The 17,217-nt window shown below is 45.0% G+C and overlaps 1 protein-coding gene across 3 annotated transcripts in view; it reads left to right on the top strand.

Annotated features, from left to right (window-relative positions):
- Positions 1–17,217, top strand: part of tbc1d22a (TBC1 domain family, member 22a) — a 189,697-nt gene that overhangs the window by 116,081 nt on the left and 56,399 nt on the right. For all 3 annotated transcript variants that reach the window (XR_011979058.1, XM_072674024.1, XM_072674025.1), the window contains exon 11: positions 16,825–16,952. Coding sequence is in view for 2 of the 3 variants with exons in the window: in XM_072674024.1 (XP_072530125.1) it covers positions 16,825–16,952 (128 nt within the window). In the remaining variant the exon portion in view is untranslated. The remainder of the gene's footprint in view (positions 1–16,824; positions 16,953–17,217) is intronic.

Genomic DNA, 17,217 nt, shown 5'->3' with positions numbered 1-17,217 from the left:
TTCAAACCACTTTGAACGACTGACCCAACGAACATCTCCTCAGAGCTCATAAATAAATCATTCAGTGATTGGTCGGATGGCAGGTTTGCATATTGCCTGCGGCTGAGCCCTATTTTGCAGCCCTACCCAAACACATTTCAGTAATAACACATTTCCTCCTGTAAACGCGGTGTCCTCCTGTGATTAGCCGAGCAGAACTGAGAACATCCCAATGAACGTCTGCCTCTGTTGCTTCCATCTGAGGCAGGTCAGCCTCCGCGAGTCACGCCTGGGAGGAATTTAGAGCCGCCGGTGGAGTCCTGACCGTCACGAGGTTAAAGATCCACTCCGCCTCGTCCTCTCCTGCTATCGGATCGGACTTGGCCCAGAGTGCCGTGTCGGAGAGGTCATCTGCCCTCGTGTAGCTTATCCCTGCCCTCCGAGGCTTTAACAGAGGGTTTTAGTATACAGTGCAGACGTGGCGGAGATTTACTCACTCACTCAGGCTTGCTGAATTATACATTGGTACATTCAGAGGGCTGAGGAGGTTAGGCAGGAGCGGGGTGGACAGGCTGGGGGGAAATCTCTCTCTCTCTCTCTCTCTCTCTCTCTGTAGAGAATTTCTGTGTGATGTAACTCACAGGCTGCTGTACTAGACCATAGTCGACTATGTAAATGACCTTTATTCTAACTGGTTGCCCTGTGTGCAGTGTCCATTCAGAAAGCGGTCCCGGCTGAAGCACTCCTCAGAGTGAAAGGTTTGGAGCTTAACTACTGAAGAGTTGCTATACTTCATAGTAGAGCTGTATCGTGAGACAGAATCAGCTTTTCTAAGCATACGGAGGATACTAATAAACACTGATCAGCTGCAGGTTTCATTACTAACAGTGTGATTAGACTGAAGGGTTCATTAGATGAAGAGCAGCAGATGAGTAGAAATCACTGTATTCAGTACAGGAGAGGATCTGAATAGTAGATTATAAGGATCTGCTGCTGCTGATGTGTTTAGAATGTGATAATATGGTGATAAATATTGTGTATCGTGAACAAAGTCTTTAAATATCGTGATACAGAATTCTCTACTTTCACTGTCTCGCTCTCTCACTCAGTATCTCGTAGTCTATCTTGCGTTCTATTGCTTTTGCTCTCTGTATCTCTCAGCATCTCCTTCTCTATTTTGCTTCTGTTGCTCTCACGCTCAGCATCTTCTTCTCTATATCCTTATCCCTATTGCTTGCTATCTCTCTCTCTCTCTCTTGCTCGCGCTCTCTCTCTCTCTCTCAGTATCTCATTCTCTGTCCCTATTGCTCTCTCTATCTTGCGCTCTCTCTTAGTATCTCCTTCTCTATATCACTCCCTATTGCTCTCTCTCTCTCTCTCTCTCTCTATTGTTTCTTCCACTATTGCTCTCTCTATCTCGCACTCTCTCTCATTATCTCATTCTCTATATCACTCCCTATTGCACTCTCTCTCTCTGTCTCTCTCTCTCTCCATATCTCTCTCTCTCTCTCTCAGTATCTCATACTGGCTCTCTGTTGTTTCTTCCACTATTGCTCTCTCTATCTCACACTCAGCATCTCCTCTATCTCTCTCATTGTCATCTCGCTGTCTCGCAGTAGCTCTGTCTCTCTTGCTGTCTATTAATCTCGCGCTCTCACTCATCCTGTTTCTTTGATCTCGTTCTTTCTCTTGCGTCCTTTGTCTCTCTCTCTCTCTCTCTCTCTCTCTCTCTCTCTCTCTCTCTGTACCTGTTGAATGTATCTGACCGTACAGTGGGATAGTTATGATAACCCCCCCCCCCCCCGTGTTTGGGTCCTCTGCCCCGCTCTCGGCTTTCTTCGTATGTGGAACTGGGAAAGGCTGATGTGTGATCACACCAGATCAGTCGTTCAAACAGCCGTATCGATTTTTCCCTCACCGGTGCGCCATTTTAATCCGCCTGCCAATTTCCTCCCGGTGACTCTATCTTAAGCTTTAATGATCTACCTGCTCCTCAGAAGCTCCTGGAGCACTTTCATAAGCTTTTGAAACTATAGCTGCTGTAATGAAAACTGCTGTTACTATTCCAAGCCTCTCTCTCTCTCCGGCCCTGCTTCCCCATCGCTCTCCTGCCTTCTGCGCTGTGCTCTGGATTTAATCAGATGTGGGTGTGGAACTGCACCCCCTTCTACACTCTTATACATACATACACTATAAATCCAAAAGTTTGGACACCACTTCTCATGAATGCCTTCAGCTACTTTAATCTGCACCCTTTGCTAATACAGATGTGCAAATGCACAAACACAGCTTGTCTAGTCCCTGTAGAGAAGTACTGCCAAAAGAATAGGACTCTCTGGAGCATAATTAGGCACCATGCTGCCTTATTATACCAGGCGTGGGCTAGAGGGGGGTATAAAGCCCCCCAGCATTGAGGAGCTGTGGAGCAGTGGAAGAACTGTGTTCTCTGGAAGGATGGTGGTGGAGCTCCATCCAGTACTTTTGGAATGAGTTGGGGATGACGAGGTAAGGTGGTGATCATCATCATCCAACATCCTGACCTCACTAACTCAGCCCTTGTCGCTGAATACAATCAAATCCTCACAGCAATGCTCCTCCTCCAAAATCTAGTAGAAAGTCTTCTTCTCTGGACAGTAGAGACAGAACAGAAGCAGGATCTACTCTTGTTAATATCCTTGATTTCAGAAGAAGCAATGAATGAGCAGGTGTCCCAATACTTTTGTCCGTATAGTATGTTTACAAGTGCAGTAGTTCTTAGATAGGTGTGACATTTTTGGAGGTTAAAGGAAAGCTGTGTGACTCTAGAGAAGACACTCCCTGCTTGTTTATCACTGTTTCGATAGGCGCTTAATCTCATAAGTCTTATGTTGGAGCTTTAGTGTCTTTGTTTTTTCAAAAAGTGGGAAACTGTTGGGGTCAGAGCTTCAGAACCGAATAAATAAGCAGATGGTTTGTTCCTGCATTCAACAACCAGCACCCGAATGAACCATACAGACCAATTCCAGTTAAAGTTATAGCTGTGTTTCTTTATTACAGGTGAACAGTAACAGCTGGTGCTCTAGTGGAGGATAGTGCAGGATAGTGGAGATGAGCTGCTGATGATTAGTTTGGAATCTGGACGTGCAAAAGTCAGTACACCTACAAACTTCTGGAGGTCTGTAAACGTCTCCCCTGCTGCTGTGTTTAACCCCCACCTCCAATGGGCTTACAGCATGCCCCTCAAGAGAGGGGGGGCAGGGGTGTGGTCGTGAGTAGTGATTAATGTTAACATGTGGACCCTTTGGATTGGCTGGATCACAATGTGGTCAGGATCTCTTGGGGGGGGGCACCCAGACTCTCCACCTTGCTCTCGCTTTCACTGTACTTTAGATCTGTCTGTCTCTCTTTTGCTATACTCACTCTGATTCTCCCTCTTATACTCTACACGTAGTATTATTCATAGGTGTTGTTCAGATGCTGTCTTCGATGCAAAAATCTTGTATCTCCAAATCTGCAGCTTTGTATTTCAGGATTAGGAAAAGACCTTCTTAACTTTCAATGAAAGTCGATGTAGAAAGCTTGTATTTGGAGCATTTCTTTTGGTCCATTCATCATGAAGTTCTAATATAATGTAAAGAATTTCTTTCAGGTTGTAATTATGTCAAGAAATGTGAAAATGGAGATACAAGTATGTTGTTGTTGTTGTTATTATTATTATTATTATTATTGTTATTATTACTGGTATCAATAATCAGTCGGGATATACAGCTACTGTCCCCCTCAGACCTCTCTTAGATCTGCAGGGAGATCCTTCCACACCTCCAGATTTCAGTCTTCAAAGTTTGATGCATTTTCTGCTTCCCAACATCCAGGTCATCCCAAACTTATTCGACGGTGTTGAGGATTGCGGTGTTCAGCCCATTGTTCCGAGAATATCGGCAGGTCCAGCAGTCTGATCTGAAAGCCTTCTCTTGTTTCTGCTTCTTGATACGCTCCACATCTTTCCAGAGCCAGAGTGTGGAGACATCCTCCGAGAGTGGAAGGATGGAGACACACGCCTCTCTCTCAAGGAGGAAAGCTGCAGGCACTGTTTATCTGATGGCTGTTGGCTGTCTACCAGCATTCACATGGTTTTTGAAGGAGTCCCATTAATTTCTTCATGATCTTAATGCCAGTAATGCATCTCCTAACAAATGAGTCCGTGACTCACAGTCGACGGTTTGACTGGGAATTACAGAGGGTACTGCCAAGCTCTGTTTATTGCTGAACAGTGTTGAACCCTGGTAAAGGTTTGAGGGGCGGCGCCACTACTGGGCAGTGAGCTACTGCTACATCGGTGCCTCCTAACACTACATTGACCCACCTTGTAATGTAATCACATGGGCTCCTCATTCTTTTTCACGGGGGCTCGCCTGGAAGTGTATTCCCGTCTGGATCAGCCAGGCCGCCGTCCCTTTTGAACAGAACTGCATCAGCTATGTTCCTGCGTTCCTCTCACCCCTGGAGCCGGCAAGGCAGCAAGTGACTTAGAGGAAGAGGAAGCACACTTAGCAAACCTAGAGCCAACTGATGCTAGATCATCATCATCATCATCCTCTGTACCCTCCTGGGAACTGAGCCAGGAAGCCCTCCAGCTCCACCACATTTGGGTTCTTGGCATGTGTCCCCAGCCCACTGAGCCACCGCCACTCATCGATTTAGCCGCTGAAGAGTTCTGCCATGGCTGCTTATGTCCAGCGCCTTCCCTTCCAGCATCCACCGGGCTTTTGACAGTACAGGCAGGGCCCGCATTAGCCGCTGAGAGGCCCATGATGGATGTCCGTGCTCTCTGCTCCTGATAAGCTGCGGATTCATCGCTCTTTAGCAGCGACTGTCATCTTTCAGCACCTTTAACAGTGAGCCAGCCGTGGAAATGAAAGCGTGCTCCCAATTAAAATTAACACCCCGCGAAGGCCACTAGAAAAATATGGTCGGCGAATAAAACGGGCAGTCTCCTTCGCTTCTCGGAGGAACGGGGAAGAGGAAAGTCTGCTCGCTCCCTCCTGGCTAATTTGACTTTTTCCTTGCTCTTAAATGAGGGTTTTTTTTCCAGGGTTCTTCGACGAAGCACGGAGGAGACATTTCACATTTATGTCTGGCTGTCTTCACGGCTGGGCTGTATATAGAGCTATTACGTTTGATGGTTGTGCTCCGTCAGTAGGCAGTAATGGCTCGTCGTGAGGTTTTACCTCCTTGTTCTCCGCAGTGTGTGCTTGCTTTCGCATAATTCCCACTCCAGGTTTGCTTAGGAGTCTTAGTAGCTCCTGCTGTACAAGCCGTTTCTTCCTGGAGAATTCAGATGGACTTGATGGAGGTCCCATCTTACTCAGTCTCTCTCCCACATCCATCCTGGCCCAGTACACCATAAAGATGGACCGTGGAGATGGGAGGAAGTACCAGGGCAGCATCTGACAGTCAGTCAAAACGAGCACCCCTCCTCATTGCTTCCTGCAGGGATGATAGTCTGGTCAGGAATGACTTCAGTCTTGCTATCAGAGAAATACACTACCAGTCAAAAGTTTTAGAACACCTCAAATTGTTCAGCAGCCCACTAGCGGTGCTGCACTGCCCATGTTTACCGTCTCAAGGCCGGGGCACATGACCAGCGATCCTAAGACAAAGCCCAGCATTAGATGTTGGCAGTTGGTTGGAGCTGGAGCTGTCCGTGGCACATCAATCAAACACCGCCGAACACCAAACACCAGCAGATATTCATGATTAGGAAACTTGGGATAGATAAGGACTTGCATGTTTTAAGCCCTGTTCAGACGGGATTACAGTTACATGGTGTCCTGGGGTTTTTCTTTTTCATGGGATCTCCTCTGTCCTCTGAGTTTATTCCCATCTGGATCAACCATGGCTGTATTTATTTTTTTCCGGGTAGGCGTCTCCTCATGTCGGGGAAAATAAAAAGGCTGCTGCTGCTCGCCGTATTTAGTCTCTGAGCGCCCCTATCGGACCTCCTCTACGTCCTCCAGTGGATTGAAAAACTTTCCGAATCGCTAAAGAAAAACCGGAGCAGCTCTGCTGGCTTTCTGAACAGGTTAGCCTCACTTCATATCAGCTGAAAAAACACCAATAACAGGACGGCATCTCCCCGGGGAAGCGTCTGAAGTGTACTTTGAGGTTTTTGGCAGTAAGAAAGTCCTCTCTGTCCAAGACGATGCCATTATCAGTGTCTTAGCTAAAGCAAAACCGAGCTGAACAGAGGAATCACTGAGCTGTTTGCTACGAGAGGAGGGTGAACAGCGGCCTGTAGGAAGTCGTGGCCGACTGCCTGAACATCATCAGACACGAACAAACACCAATCCAACGTGCATTTCCCAACAAACACGAACCAACACAGACAGCTGTGCCACACCAACCCAACCTTTAGCATCCGGCCTTTAGCAGTGACTTCCTTATTGCCGCTCCACCTGCAGCACTAAGTTTCCTCTGAAACTGAGACTTGGGCCAGCAGCTGTTGCCTCTCAGAAACTGGTCTTGGATTTGAGTGGGTCAGAGCTCTTTAACCTCTCCAGATTCAGACTCTTCTGATGGTGTAGGAGACGGTCCTCACTCTGGCTTCATCTGGAGGTTGAAGAGAGCTCCACTGGTGAGGCAGAGCTTATTTGGTACTATGGCATTTGTACCATTACAGCTTATTCACTGGACTTGCAGAGCTTAAATATCAAACTGCACAAATTGAAGATGCTCTAAAACATTTGACCGGTAGTGTATTATTCTTGTTCTTGTCATTACCGGACACCTTCAAAGCCACGGTGCAGACAAAAGCTAGTTTCTGAAACCTCGTAAAAGGGTGGGAAGAGGTCCAGCTCTCAGCAGCACAAGCAGGAACACCCTGAATCAGGGCCAGTAATGAGGCCGTTCTCCCAGTAGAACGTGAACACAGCTGCGGACCCTTGCTTGTGTAAGCTAAAGCAATGGCTCCTGCTTTCCATTGAGATGGGCATTGTTTGGAAATGGGTTATCCGATAGCGAGGTTTTGTCCGACACCTTGTTCTAACAGCAGGCGACACCAGCAAGCATCAATGACGGCGTTAAAATGCTGCTGTTATAAACTGTGGAGAGAACCGCAGATACTGCGGTGGAGCCAGCCCCCATTCATCAGTTCAGAAAGGGTTACGGAGAAAGCGCTTAACCCTTTCTCTAGCTTTTAGAAGAGTGTTGAGTGAAGGAAGAAAGACACTTCATGGGGAGTTGCTGAAGAGTTACTTGAAGAGGTTCCGGTAGTACCACTGAGGTTGCGGTGTAGCTATTTGCTGTAGATTTCTGCTAAACTAATGCAAAAGCTGGCCAAAGTATCATAATCATGTCCTGTCAGCTAGTACTTCAAGTATCAGACTATTATCCAAGCCATAGACTTGCCAGGACGGACATCCTGAAGGCACAACAGTATATCATCACAGTCTTGCACAGCTCCTGTAAAGCTGCTGCTGTTTTGGAGATACCAGGCCTGCTTGCTTGCTTGCTTGCTGGCAGTACACGGTGCAGAGTGTTGCCAGCCTGATCCGTCTTCCAGCACCTCAGCATCATCTGCAGAGAACTTACCAAGCACTTTATTAGGAACACCCTACTAATACTCGGAAGAGCCTCCTCTTACCCTCAAAACAGCCTCAATTCTTCCTTGAGATGTTGGAAAAGATTCCGCTCCATGTTGACATGGGTCAGTTACTCATGTTGGATTCGTTTCCAGTGTCTGGGAAGAACCACCACTGAACACACTCAGCTCATGAGACCAGTTTGAGGCTGGCTTTGCTTTGCGACCTGGTGCATCATCGTGCTGGATGGAAGTAGCTGTTAGAAGATGGTAAACTGTGGTCCTGAAGGGATGCTCAGGGTCAGCAGCAGCAGCAGTCTTCAGCAGGTCATCAGTTCTAGTTCTCTAGAGCGTCTGTATATACACACCAGTCAAACCCCACTGAACACAGCAGCAGGTCTTTATGATTGGGAAACCTGGGATAGATAAACACTGACTCCCAGTTTGGAGGAGCTGGCATGATGAAGAGCTTCTGCAGACTGCAGAGAATGGCACCCCCAGAGCGAGATTCCCAGTGAATACTGCAGGTCTAGCTGTTGAATGTCAGCCCTGGAGCACTGGGTGAGGCTTCCTCCAGCAAACTCTTCCAAATCTGTGCATCGTTTCCTCTTATCTCCTCTGTTTTGTATGAGTACACTGAAGTTCATCAGCATACAGATTGCTAAAGCTAAATTTATGGAAATGAAGGCACAGCATGTTTTGCTCTATTCATACGAGGCTGGCGTTTGTTTGAAGAGCACACATTAACATTTTGAGCACCATGACACGTGAAGCAGCACCTCTGCAGAGAACCACGAGCAGACGTCTCTCAGGGTTCACTCTTCACCAAGTGCTGTGTGCTCTTATTTCAACCGATTGAACATGGTTTGACTTGTAAGGCACCTAAACGCCGACCAGGGATCGTGGTCTTTGGATTTAACCTTTTCCTTGCTTATTGTTCTTAAGCAACCTGCTGAAGATGCCTTGGTCTACATTAGTAGGAGAACCAGCGTTAAGCCTCCAGGCCTTCACTCCGAGAGCAGCGAGACCTTAGTAGTCTACGTTTTCCATGTGATTCACATAATGATTGATTGAAGAAGGAGGAGCATAATTCAGTTCAGACTAAATGTAGGAGTAGAATCTGTGAGCCAGCAGATATCCCATAATGAACATTTAGTGGTGTTGCCAATGTCACTGGCAACCACTGATCATTTTTTAAAGCTGAAGCTGATGGTTAATTATGATTAATCCCTCTCCCAAATGTGGCCCCAAATCCAATGTTTTGCTTCATCAGAATCTATTCATTGTTGTCAGTCATTCAGTAACATGGTTTTCAGGACGTTTTCAACACTTCTCCAATAGCATTTCACCTCATTTCCATAAAAGCTATAGACTTGCCGTGACGGACATCCTGAAGGCACAACAGTATATCGTCACAGTCTTACAGGAATCTCGTCTTGGTTAAAAGTCTTTTTCCACTTTTGGCCATAAAGTGAATCTGACAGTCGTTCCTTACACTGTATCAGAATGTCCTGATGAATGGACCAATAGAAATGCTCAAAAATGACCTGGAATAAAATCTTGACGTCGACTTCCATTGGAAGTTAAGGTACAGCTCCTGTAAAGCTGCTGCTGTTTTGCTGCTTCTCCAATAGCATGTCACCTCATTTCCATAAAAGTGAACAGCGTTTCCAGCGTAGTGAGATCCACCGTGGCTGCATGCTCCCACCGCCGACTGCATTTTTCATGTATATGACACACTGATTAGCCATAACATTAGTACCACCTGCCTAGTATTGAGCCCTTGTGCCGCCACAACAGCTCTGCCCAGCATAGGCTCCACAAGACCTCTGAAAGATACTAGCAGCTCACAGTTCACTGTACAGAATGAGTAGTTCCCTGGAGAACCTCTAGGTTCTTCCAAGAAATCAAATGATTTTAGAGGCCTCGAAGAGCATGTGGGGAAAATCTGCTTCTTCAGAGACCTCATTTGAATGACGGTGCCTAGAGGATCTGTAGGCTACTGTATTTGAATGCTATGAGGAAAAGCTTTCTTCCGTAAAGCACCTTACGAGGTTCCTCCACAGTTCCTCCCAGAGTTTCTCAAGGATATTGTAATTATAACGGTGTTGTGAGGTGGGTGGAGCCTCCATGGGCATCAGTGATCTAGCCTTAGGTGTCCATGACCCTGTAGCCGGTTCACCATTTGTTCTTTCTTGAAGCACTTTTGGTAGGTACTGACCACTGCGTACTGAGAGGAATACCCCAGAAGACCTGCCTGATGTTTTGGAGATGTTCTGATGACCCAGTCGTCTTTCTAGAACATTACAGTTTGGTTCTTGATAGATGACACTGTTTGAACAGGGTTCTTCAAACCCAGTCCTAGAGGGCCAGTGTCCAGCACACATTAAGTTGGGAAATTGGCAAACGGTGCTGGACACTGGCCCTCCAGAACTGGATTTGGAGAACCCTGTTGTAGAAAATTATACTTTTTTTTTTTTTTTTATCACTGCACCAGTTCTAATGTTATGGCTGATCGGTGTTCACACAGTAAATAGTTCAGCTGTTCAGTTGCAGCATCTCTCTTGTTCATACAGTTTGTGGATTCTTGTTACAGTGGAGGCTCTCGAGGGGAACCGGTGTTCCTGCTGGTGCTGCTGGTTGATTTATCTATAGGTCTACTGTGAGTGCTGTCCAGAGTAGTCCGCTGAAGGTCTTGTTTTAAAAGCCTTGGTACTTGAGCAAGGAGAAGGTGCAGTCGTGGGTTCTGTAACAGCAGCACACAGTACAAACCCAGCTCGGCCCAGAGCCCGCACTTCTGTGGATGGTTTGAAGGGTCAGTGTGGGGATGTGGGTTAATCTACTGCACTAATAGCAAATGATTTTTTTGAACTTTGACGGCCTTGAAGCTTTTCAGTTTGTGTGTGTTATTGTGCATATTGCATATCTGAAGAGCTGTGCTGCTTCAAACTAAAGATGGGATGATCATAATAATGATAATATTGATTATAAATGTATTAATTGATCATATTTATACATTTGACTCTGACAAAGCTGAGAAAATACACACTTCCATCAGTTTATTTACATTACATTTACTGCATACTGCTTAGCACAATCAACTGTAGAGTACTGTAAATTTATGCAAAAGTTTGGACACTGCGGTTAAATGTTTACCATAAGTTGCTGGTAAACATCAGTTCTGCTGAGACACTTTTTATACTTTATACTTTTTATACTTTACACATTTTAAAGCTTGCTTAAGTGGCATTTGGGAAAAAATGTCAATAAATACATTAGCTTTTATTTTACTGTAAAGTTTAATTGATATTTATTGATATTTATTTGGACATTTAGCATGTAAAAATCCAGCTTTGATGATACAAGCATAGCAGACCGAGAGGGTGGGGCAGGTGGGTGGGCTGACTGGTGGTTTTTCAGGTGTGTTGGTCACCGTCTTTGTATAGATAAATTAAAGCATAATTACTGTGATTTCCTTCATTTATCAAATAAACAAACCCAGTAATTCTGGCATGTCTATAAATACATTAGCTTTTATTTTACATTAAGTTTTATTTGATTTTAGGTTAATTTCTGAAAATAAATAGAAATTGCCATCCTTTGTGGTGCTATATACAGCCTTTTTTGATAGGGGCTTTAAAGAACTGTATGTATCTAGTTTTCCATTATAGATTATAAACCATTTGTGCATTGAACTGGTCCTTTGAGTTTATTGGTTCTAGATAGAGCTAGAGTACCTTTAAAGAACATCTGCATGCATATCTGCTTGCAGCAGCTGCCAGCTTGCCTAGAAGCAGAATCGAACCCTTTAGTCTTCGGCGTGTGGGCCGGTGGTGTTTTTCATTTTGCCCCAATAAATGGAAACGCCCACTGGTGGTGACTGCACGAGTGTCGGTGTGTGGGAGCTAAAAATAGGCTGTTAATTTCTCTCTCTGTTGTGAGTATCTGCTTCTGCAGCGGTGGACTGATTAGTGTTCTCCTTTCTGAAATGTGGGCTACGCTTGGATCCAGGATCCGGTTCTGGAGAGTTCTGGTTTCAGGCTTAGGAGACACGCAGGAACACTGTGAACAACTGTGGCACATCTGGACATTTAGCATGGAAAAATCCAGCTGTTGTACTGGGCCGAGTGGGTGGGTGGACTGACTGGTGGTCTGACGGGTGTTTATGTGGTATTGCAATCTGATGCATATCCGATACGCAGCAGTGTGGCTTGTTCTGATCGTCAGATCCAATCACTTATTGTCAGGTCACATTACACAGGTGTAAAGGTGAGTGAAAAACTTGGGTGCATCGTCCCTCACAGCAGTATTTATGAAATAGAAATACTGAGTATTTACACATTAACTTATACTATACATATACACACACACACACACACTATACACACTCTCTATTTACAGTATTGCACTGGTACAAGCAGCTAAATATAGATATAATCTGAATGTTTACATTATTTACAAAAGGCACTGGGGCACTGGATGGGTGTAAATTCGGGTGTAGTGTGGGTGGGGGCGTGGGGGTTGTCTGAGCAATAGGGCTCCTAGTAGTAAAACCCCTTACGTCAGTCCAACCCAGCTGTCAGCCACTGGAACTCTGGGAGCTCCTGTGATGCTGGAGAAGATGAACACACACAGAAGTTCATCAGTTTGGTTGATTTAGGAGTGTGTGTGTGTGTGTGTGTGTGTGTGTGTGTGTGTGTGTGTGTGTATTAAAAATCCCATCCCAGCTCTATCCTCCTTTAAGACCATCCCACAGCCATCACCGTCACTCTCCAAAAGGGCCCAGAAAGAGCTGGTGGTGGGCTGTAGGAATGAGCTGACTGTACGAGAGCGGGCGCGGTACAGTATCTTTATCCGGCGCGGAGTGGCCTGGAAACAGCAAGCCGGTGCGGATGTAATTATGGGATGGATGAGGGGGAGCAGAAGTCACGCAGAAGTCCGCTGCTCAGCAGAAACGGAGCGAGCGCCTCACTTGTCTTTCCCTGATCTCTGACCCCGGCCTGTCCTCCCCCACCCAGAGTGCACTCTGTTTTGCGAGCTCTTGCGACTCGGAGAGAGAGAGAGAACTTGCAGCCGTATGCAGACATTATCATCATCATAGACTCCTTTACTGCATTCCAGACACCATTTCAAGGTAAACGACTTCTTCCTCCGCCCCGGAGCCTGCAGCTGTAGAGCGCGGGGTGGGGGGGGGCACCACGGTGAAAATGCGACTGTTGGTAATATTGGACGGTTGGAAGACTCCAGTTATCTCCCCACTGTTCTGATGATTGACTTATCAGCTTAATAAAACCCTGCATAGGAAACGGGTGAATTATGAAGCCGTTAGAAGAGTTAACTGGAACCCTCCTGTTGTGTCGGGGATCAAATTTGCCCTGTTTGAGTTTATAAATACAGGAAAATATTGTTTATTATTTTTTTAAGCTCTTTTCTGCTGGGTTTAATTAGTTTAATGAAGATTACAATAGAAATCAGTGACTAATTTTAACCAAATGTTTATTATTTTACACACACACTCTTGAGTAAAGGCTACAGCAAGCAAAAATATCAAATTTACACCAAAAGTCATTTGATTTCTCTTTAAAATTTGACTTCTAAATCAAGATCATGGCTACACTAAATATGAATTAAATTAATATACCTTGATCCAAAGAGAATATTTATGGATAATAATATTCAATTTATAGTCGATATACTAATACAGGGTTCTGCAGTACGTCCAGACACTGGTAGGCAAGTCTCCTGAGAGGTAGCCAGCTGCTGCTGTCGCCAGACGCTGCCGGAAGTAAGAGGATGGTTAAACATGGTGAAGCATGCAGTAACTGTTCAGTTTGGCCGAGGGACATTAGTGCGGTTCCTCACAGTTGAACAGAACAAGATGGTTAACTTAGCAGCTTCAGGATCATGCTGACGCGCCACTGACTGGAACAGGGAGAACAGTGGTGTCTCCGTCATTCCAGCCACTCCGGGCCGGAGCGCTGCTGCTGCTACTGCACTATGGAGGTTTGGTGGTGGAGCTGCAGGAGGAGAACCTCTCTCCAGAACTGCTGCTGTGTAACGCTGCAGAACCCATAGAGTCATATTAGTGTAGAGTCCTGTAGTGTTACTCTGTCACCTCAGCCCACATGCTGCTCCACCTTCTCAGCTTGTCTCAAAACACACAGTGATTTTCTCTCATTCAAATATCAAGTTAATCAACCAGGACAGACTGTCATTTTAATCTTATTATATTTCATTTGTGAGACAGAACTCAGCCTTTACTCAACTAAAATATAGAAAAATATAATATAATAGGATTTATAGGCACCTATTAAGGTATCGGTACTCTGTACTGGAAGGGAAACGGTCGTATCAGTGGTGCTGGTGCATCGCTTGGTACAGTGGTGTATAGTATATATAGTAAATGGCTCTAGAAAGCAGCAGTAGTAGTAGGACAAGCGTGAGAATCTGAGGAACCACACTGTGAGGTTCTAGACAGTGACTGGGTCATCAGAACATCAGGGTTCCCGGTATGCAGTGGTCATCCAGTACCTACCAAAAGTGCTCAAAGAAAGCAGACCAGCAATGATCCCTAATGCTCATGGAGGTCCCACCTCACCTTACGTTAGTCTTGGTGGTTCCAGAGACCACAGCAGGAGGTCTTATAGAGTCCATACCTCAAGGGGTTAGAGCTGTTTTGGTCTACACGCCTTTAAGCAGGTGGTTTTAAAGTTTTGGCCTCCTCCGTAGCATAGCCAGCCCTCCGGTCTCGTGTGATGTTAGCACTAGCTGTTATTTCTAGCAGGTAGGTGAGCATGCTCGTACATTACGTCCTCCTCCTGTGATGCTGGATTCAGTGTTAATGAGAATAAGCTGTTTATGTGAAGTGGATCAAAGTGTAAACGACTCTGTGAAGACAGGTGTGAAATCGCACACCACTGCGCTCTTGCATGTCGATGAGAGAGAGATATATACGTGAGCGCGAGAGGGAAAGTGCAGGCGGGTGTGTGTTCCTTCAGGGTCTGCGGCCGGCGCTCGTCGAGCTAATGACGGGCCCAGGACGTGCTCTTCATCACGCGGCGCGTGAAAATGGCTTGATTTCTGCAGGGGCCCGAAGGCACGGCACGGCGTGTGCGCTGTATTTTCTCGGGGGTTGATTAAGGAGAAGCGCCATCAATAGTAGCGCAGTTTTTCTCTTGAATGCGGCGCGGCCCGATCGCTCTGCTGACAGACGAGTAATTACCCCGAGCCTGAGTGACAGCGCTGTCTGCATGATGCTGTGGACCGGGGAAGGCTTTTATGGATTTATTAGCGCATTATATGTGAATCTGTGTGTGTGTGTGTGTGTGTGTGTGTGTAATGGTGTGTCATGCTGGTAATGGTTGGAGAAGGTGCTTAATTGAATATAGTTTCTCTCTGTTCTTGCGGTCATATTTGTCACAGTGCTTTTAGATCTATAAGCAAAATATAATTTAAAAAGTGTGATTTTCTTTGGTTTGTTTTATATTTGGAGCAATTCTATTGGTCCATTTATCATACTACTGTGTATATAATCTAGTTTATAAGTTATACTACTTTATATTACACTATATTATGATTATATCAGCAGACCTGAGCAGTTTTGGTGGTTCTGTGACTTTTATCAATAATTAATAAATAGTTCTGATTAGTGGAGGACCGGTCGGGTCCCTCTCGTAAGTTTTGGTTCCTCCCAAGGTTTCTTCCTCCAGCTCTGAGGGAGGTTCTCCTTGTCGTGTTGGTCTTTGGCTGCTCGCTGTGGGTCTTCACAGGTTTTCATGTCTTCTTATGTTGTTGATTTCTTGCCTTTTTACTGATTCATGAGTCTGTAAAGCAGTTTTGGGGTTTTCTTTGGAAATGCTTGCTAAACAAATAAATCTGATTTGATTTTGATCATAAAACTGTAAAAATGACCTCATACAGACACAAGAGCCCTTATACTGAAGTGTTGATTTACAGATAGAGGACTTCTGCTTCTGACTACACAATTCAGTCCAATTGTGAGTCGATTTTTTGGGGTCTGACAAGTGTTTGGACCAGTTTTGGTCGTGAAGAACAGTGAATAAAGAACTACTACCAGATTCACAGAACTTACTAATGCCGCAGTGTTCTCGAACCTGCAGATACCCCCCTGCAAAACACTGTCAGCCATTCAGGTCAGGATTTCAGCTTTTCTGCTGTAGATCATTGACTTGCTGCATAACACAACTGTGCTCAGCTTTGGGTCACGGGCAGATGTCAGAGTCAGAGTCAGAATCAGATTTATTGTTCACACACACAAGGAATGTGTTTCTCTCTACTATTAACCATATACAGCTACTCTACATATAATTTACAGACATTACACAATACACAGAGAACAGTAGTACACACAGCATACACAGACTACACCAGCACATTTCTATACAGTGTGCTTTACAGTGTTGCTCACAGAACAGCCGTCTGCAGCTCTTACAGATTAAATACTGTGTTACACGGCAGTGCAGGCGTGTGAGATTATTAGAGTAATGCTGCAGTGATGCAGTAACTGTAGGATAAGAGTGATAAGAGTTTATCAGTAAGATCTGTGGCCTGTAGCTGATGATGATGGTGATCAGCTGTTGAGGATGGTGATAGATAGATAGATAGATAGATCACTTTATTTTTCCCACGGGGAAAGTCAGTTTTTACAGCAGCAAAATCAAACAAGAGAGCAGCATAATAAAGGCGCTTAAAATAGTAGTAAGAAGTGGCAAATAGGAAACAGTAAACCTGACTATAAATACAGCTTCATTTAAAATACAGCTATAATATACATAATATAACCCAATTATATAATAAGATGGCGTGAGGGTAAAAACTGTTCCTGTGTCTGACAGTCATAGTGGACATAGTTCAAAATGGTTATGACCAGGGATGATTACATGGTTACTTCAGTAATAATAAGAAGTTGTTCTGAGTCCTGAGTCACCAAAACATCCCCCCTCACCATCCCACCACCACCACCACCACCAACACTGTCTTGCAATGTTGGTATGGAGCTTCTATTCTAAAATGCAGCCAGATTTGAAGGGACTCATGATGTCTAAAAGGTTTGGACACTTTGGACTGGGATAATAAAACATTATGCCAAAATTTTATATATATATATATATATATATATATATATATATATATATATATATATATATATATAAATATATTCTCCCACAGTGAACTGTAAGAGCAGTGATCCGTGAGTAGGATGTCTGAACAGCGCTTCACTAACATGCCAACCTGGTTCTCTTCTTCTTTTTCTGTATCCTCTGCAGAAACGGTACATCGACACATGCAGCAGTATGAAGTGGAGTACCTGCAGTTTGCCTTCCGCTGGATGAACAACCTGCTGATGAGGGAGCTGCCCTTGCGCTGCACCATTCGACTATGGGACACCTACCAGGTAAGAGTGTCTGCAATCATGGTCAAGTCCTCCCTCCAGTGAAGTGCAGCAGCAATCGAAATTCTCCAGCCCTCAAACCAAGCCGCGAAATCCACTGCAGATCCAAACGTTCCCGAAAGGTTCCAGTGTTGTTTCAGCGTTCTGTTGTGTGTAGTTATGAAACTGGACCTTTTTGAGTATGTTTGGATCATGACTTATGATTTTTAGTCTGTTCAATCTAGCTGAGGTTCTTTTTGAGTAAATAGTGAAGCAGTTTTGTAAGTCG

The sequence above is a fragment of the Salminus brasiliensis genome, chromosome 2, assembly GCF_030463535.1.
Source record: "Salminus brasiliensis chromosome 2, fSalBra1.hap2, whole genome shotgun sequence".
Classification (NCBI taxonomy): Eukaryota; Metazoa; Chordata; class Actinopteri; order Characiformes; family Bryconidae; genus Salminus; species Salminus brasiliensis.
This window is presented reverse-complemented; position numbering and strand designations above follow the sequence as displayed.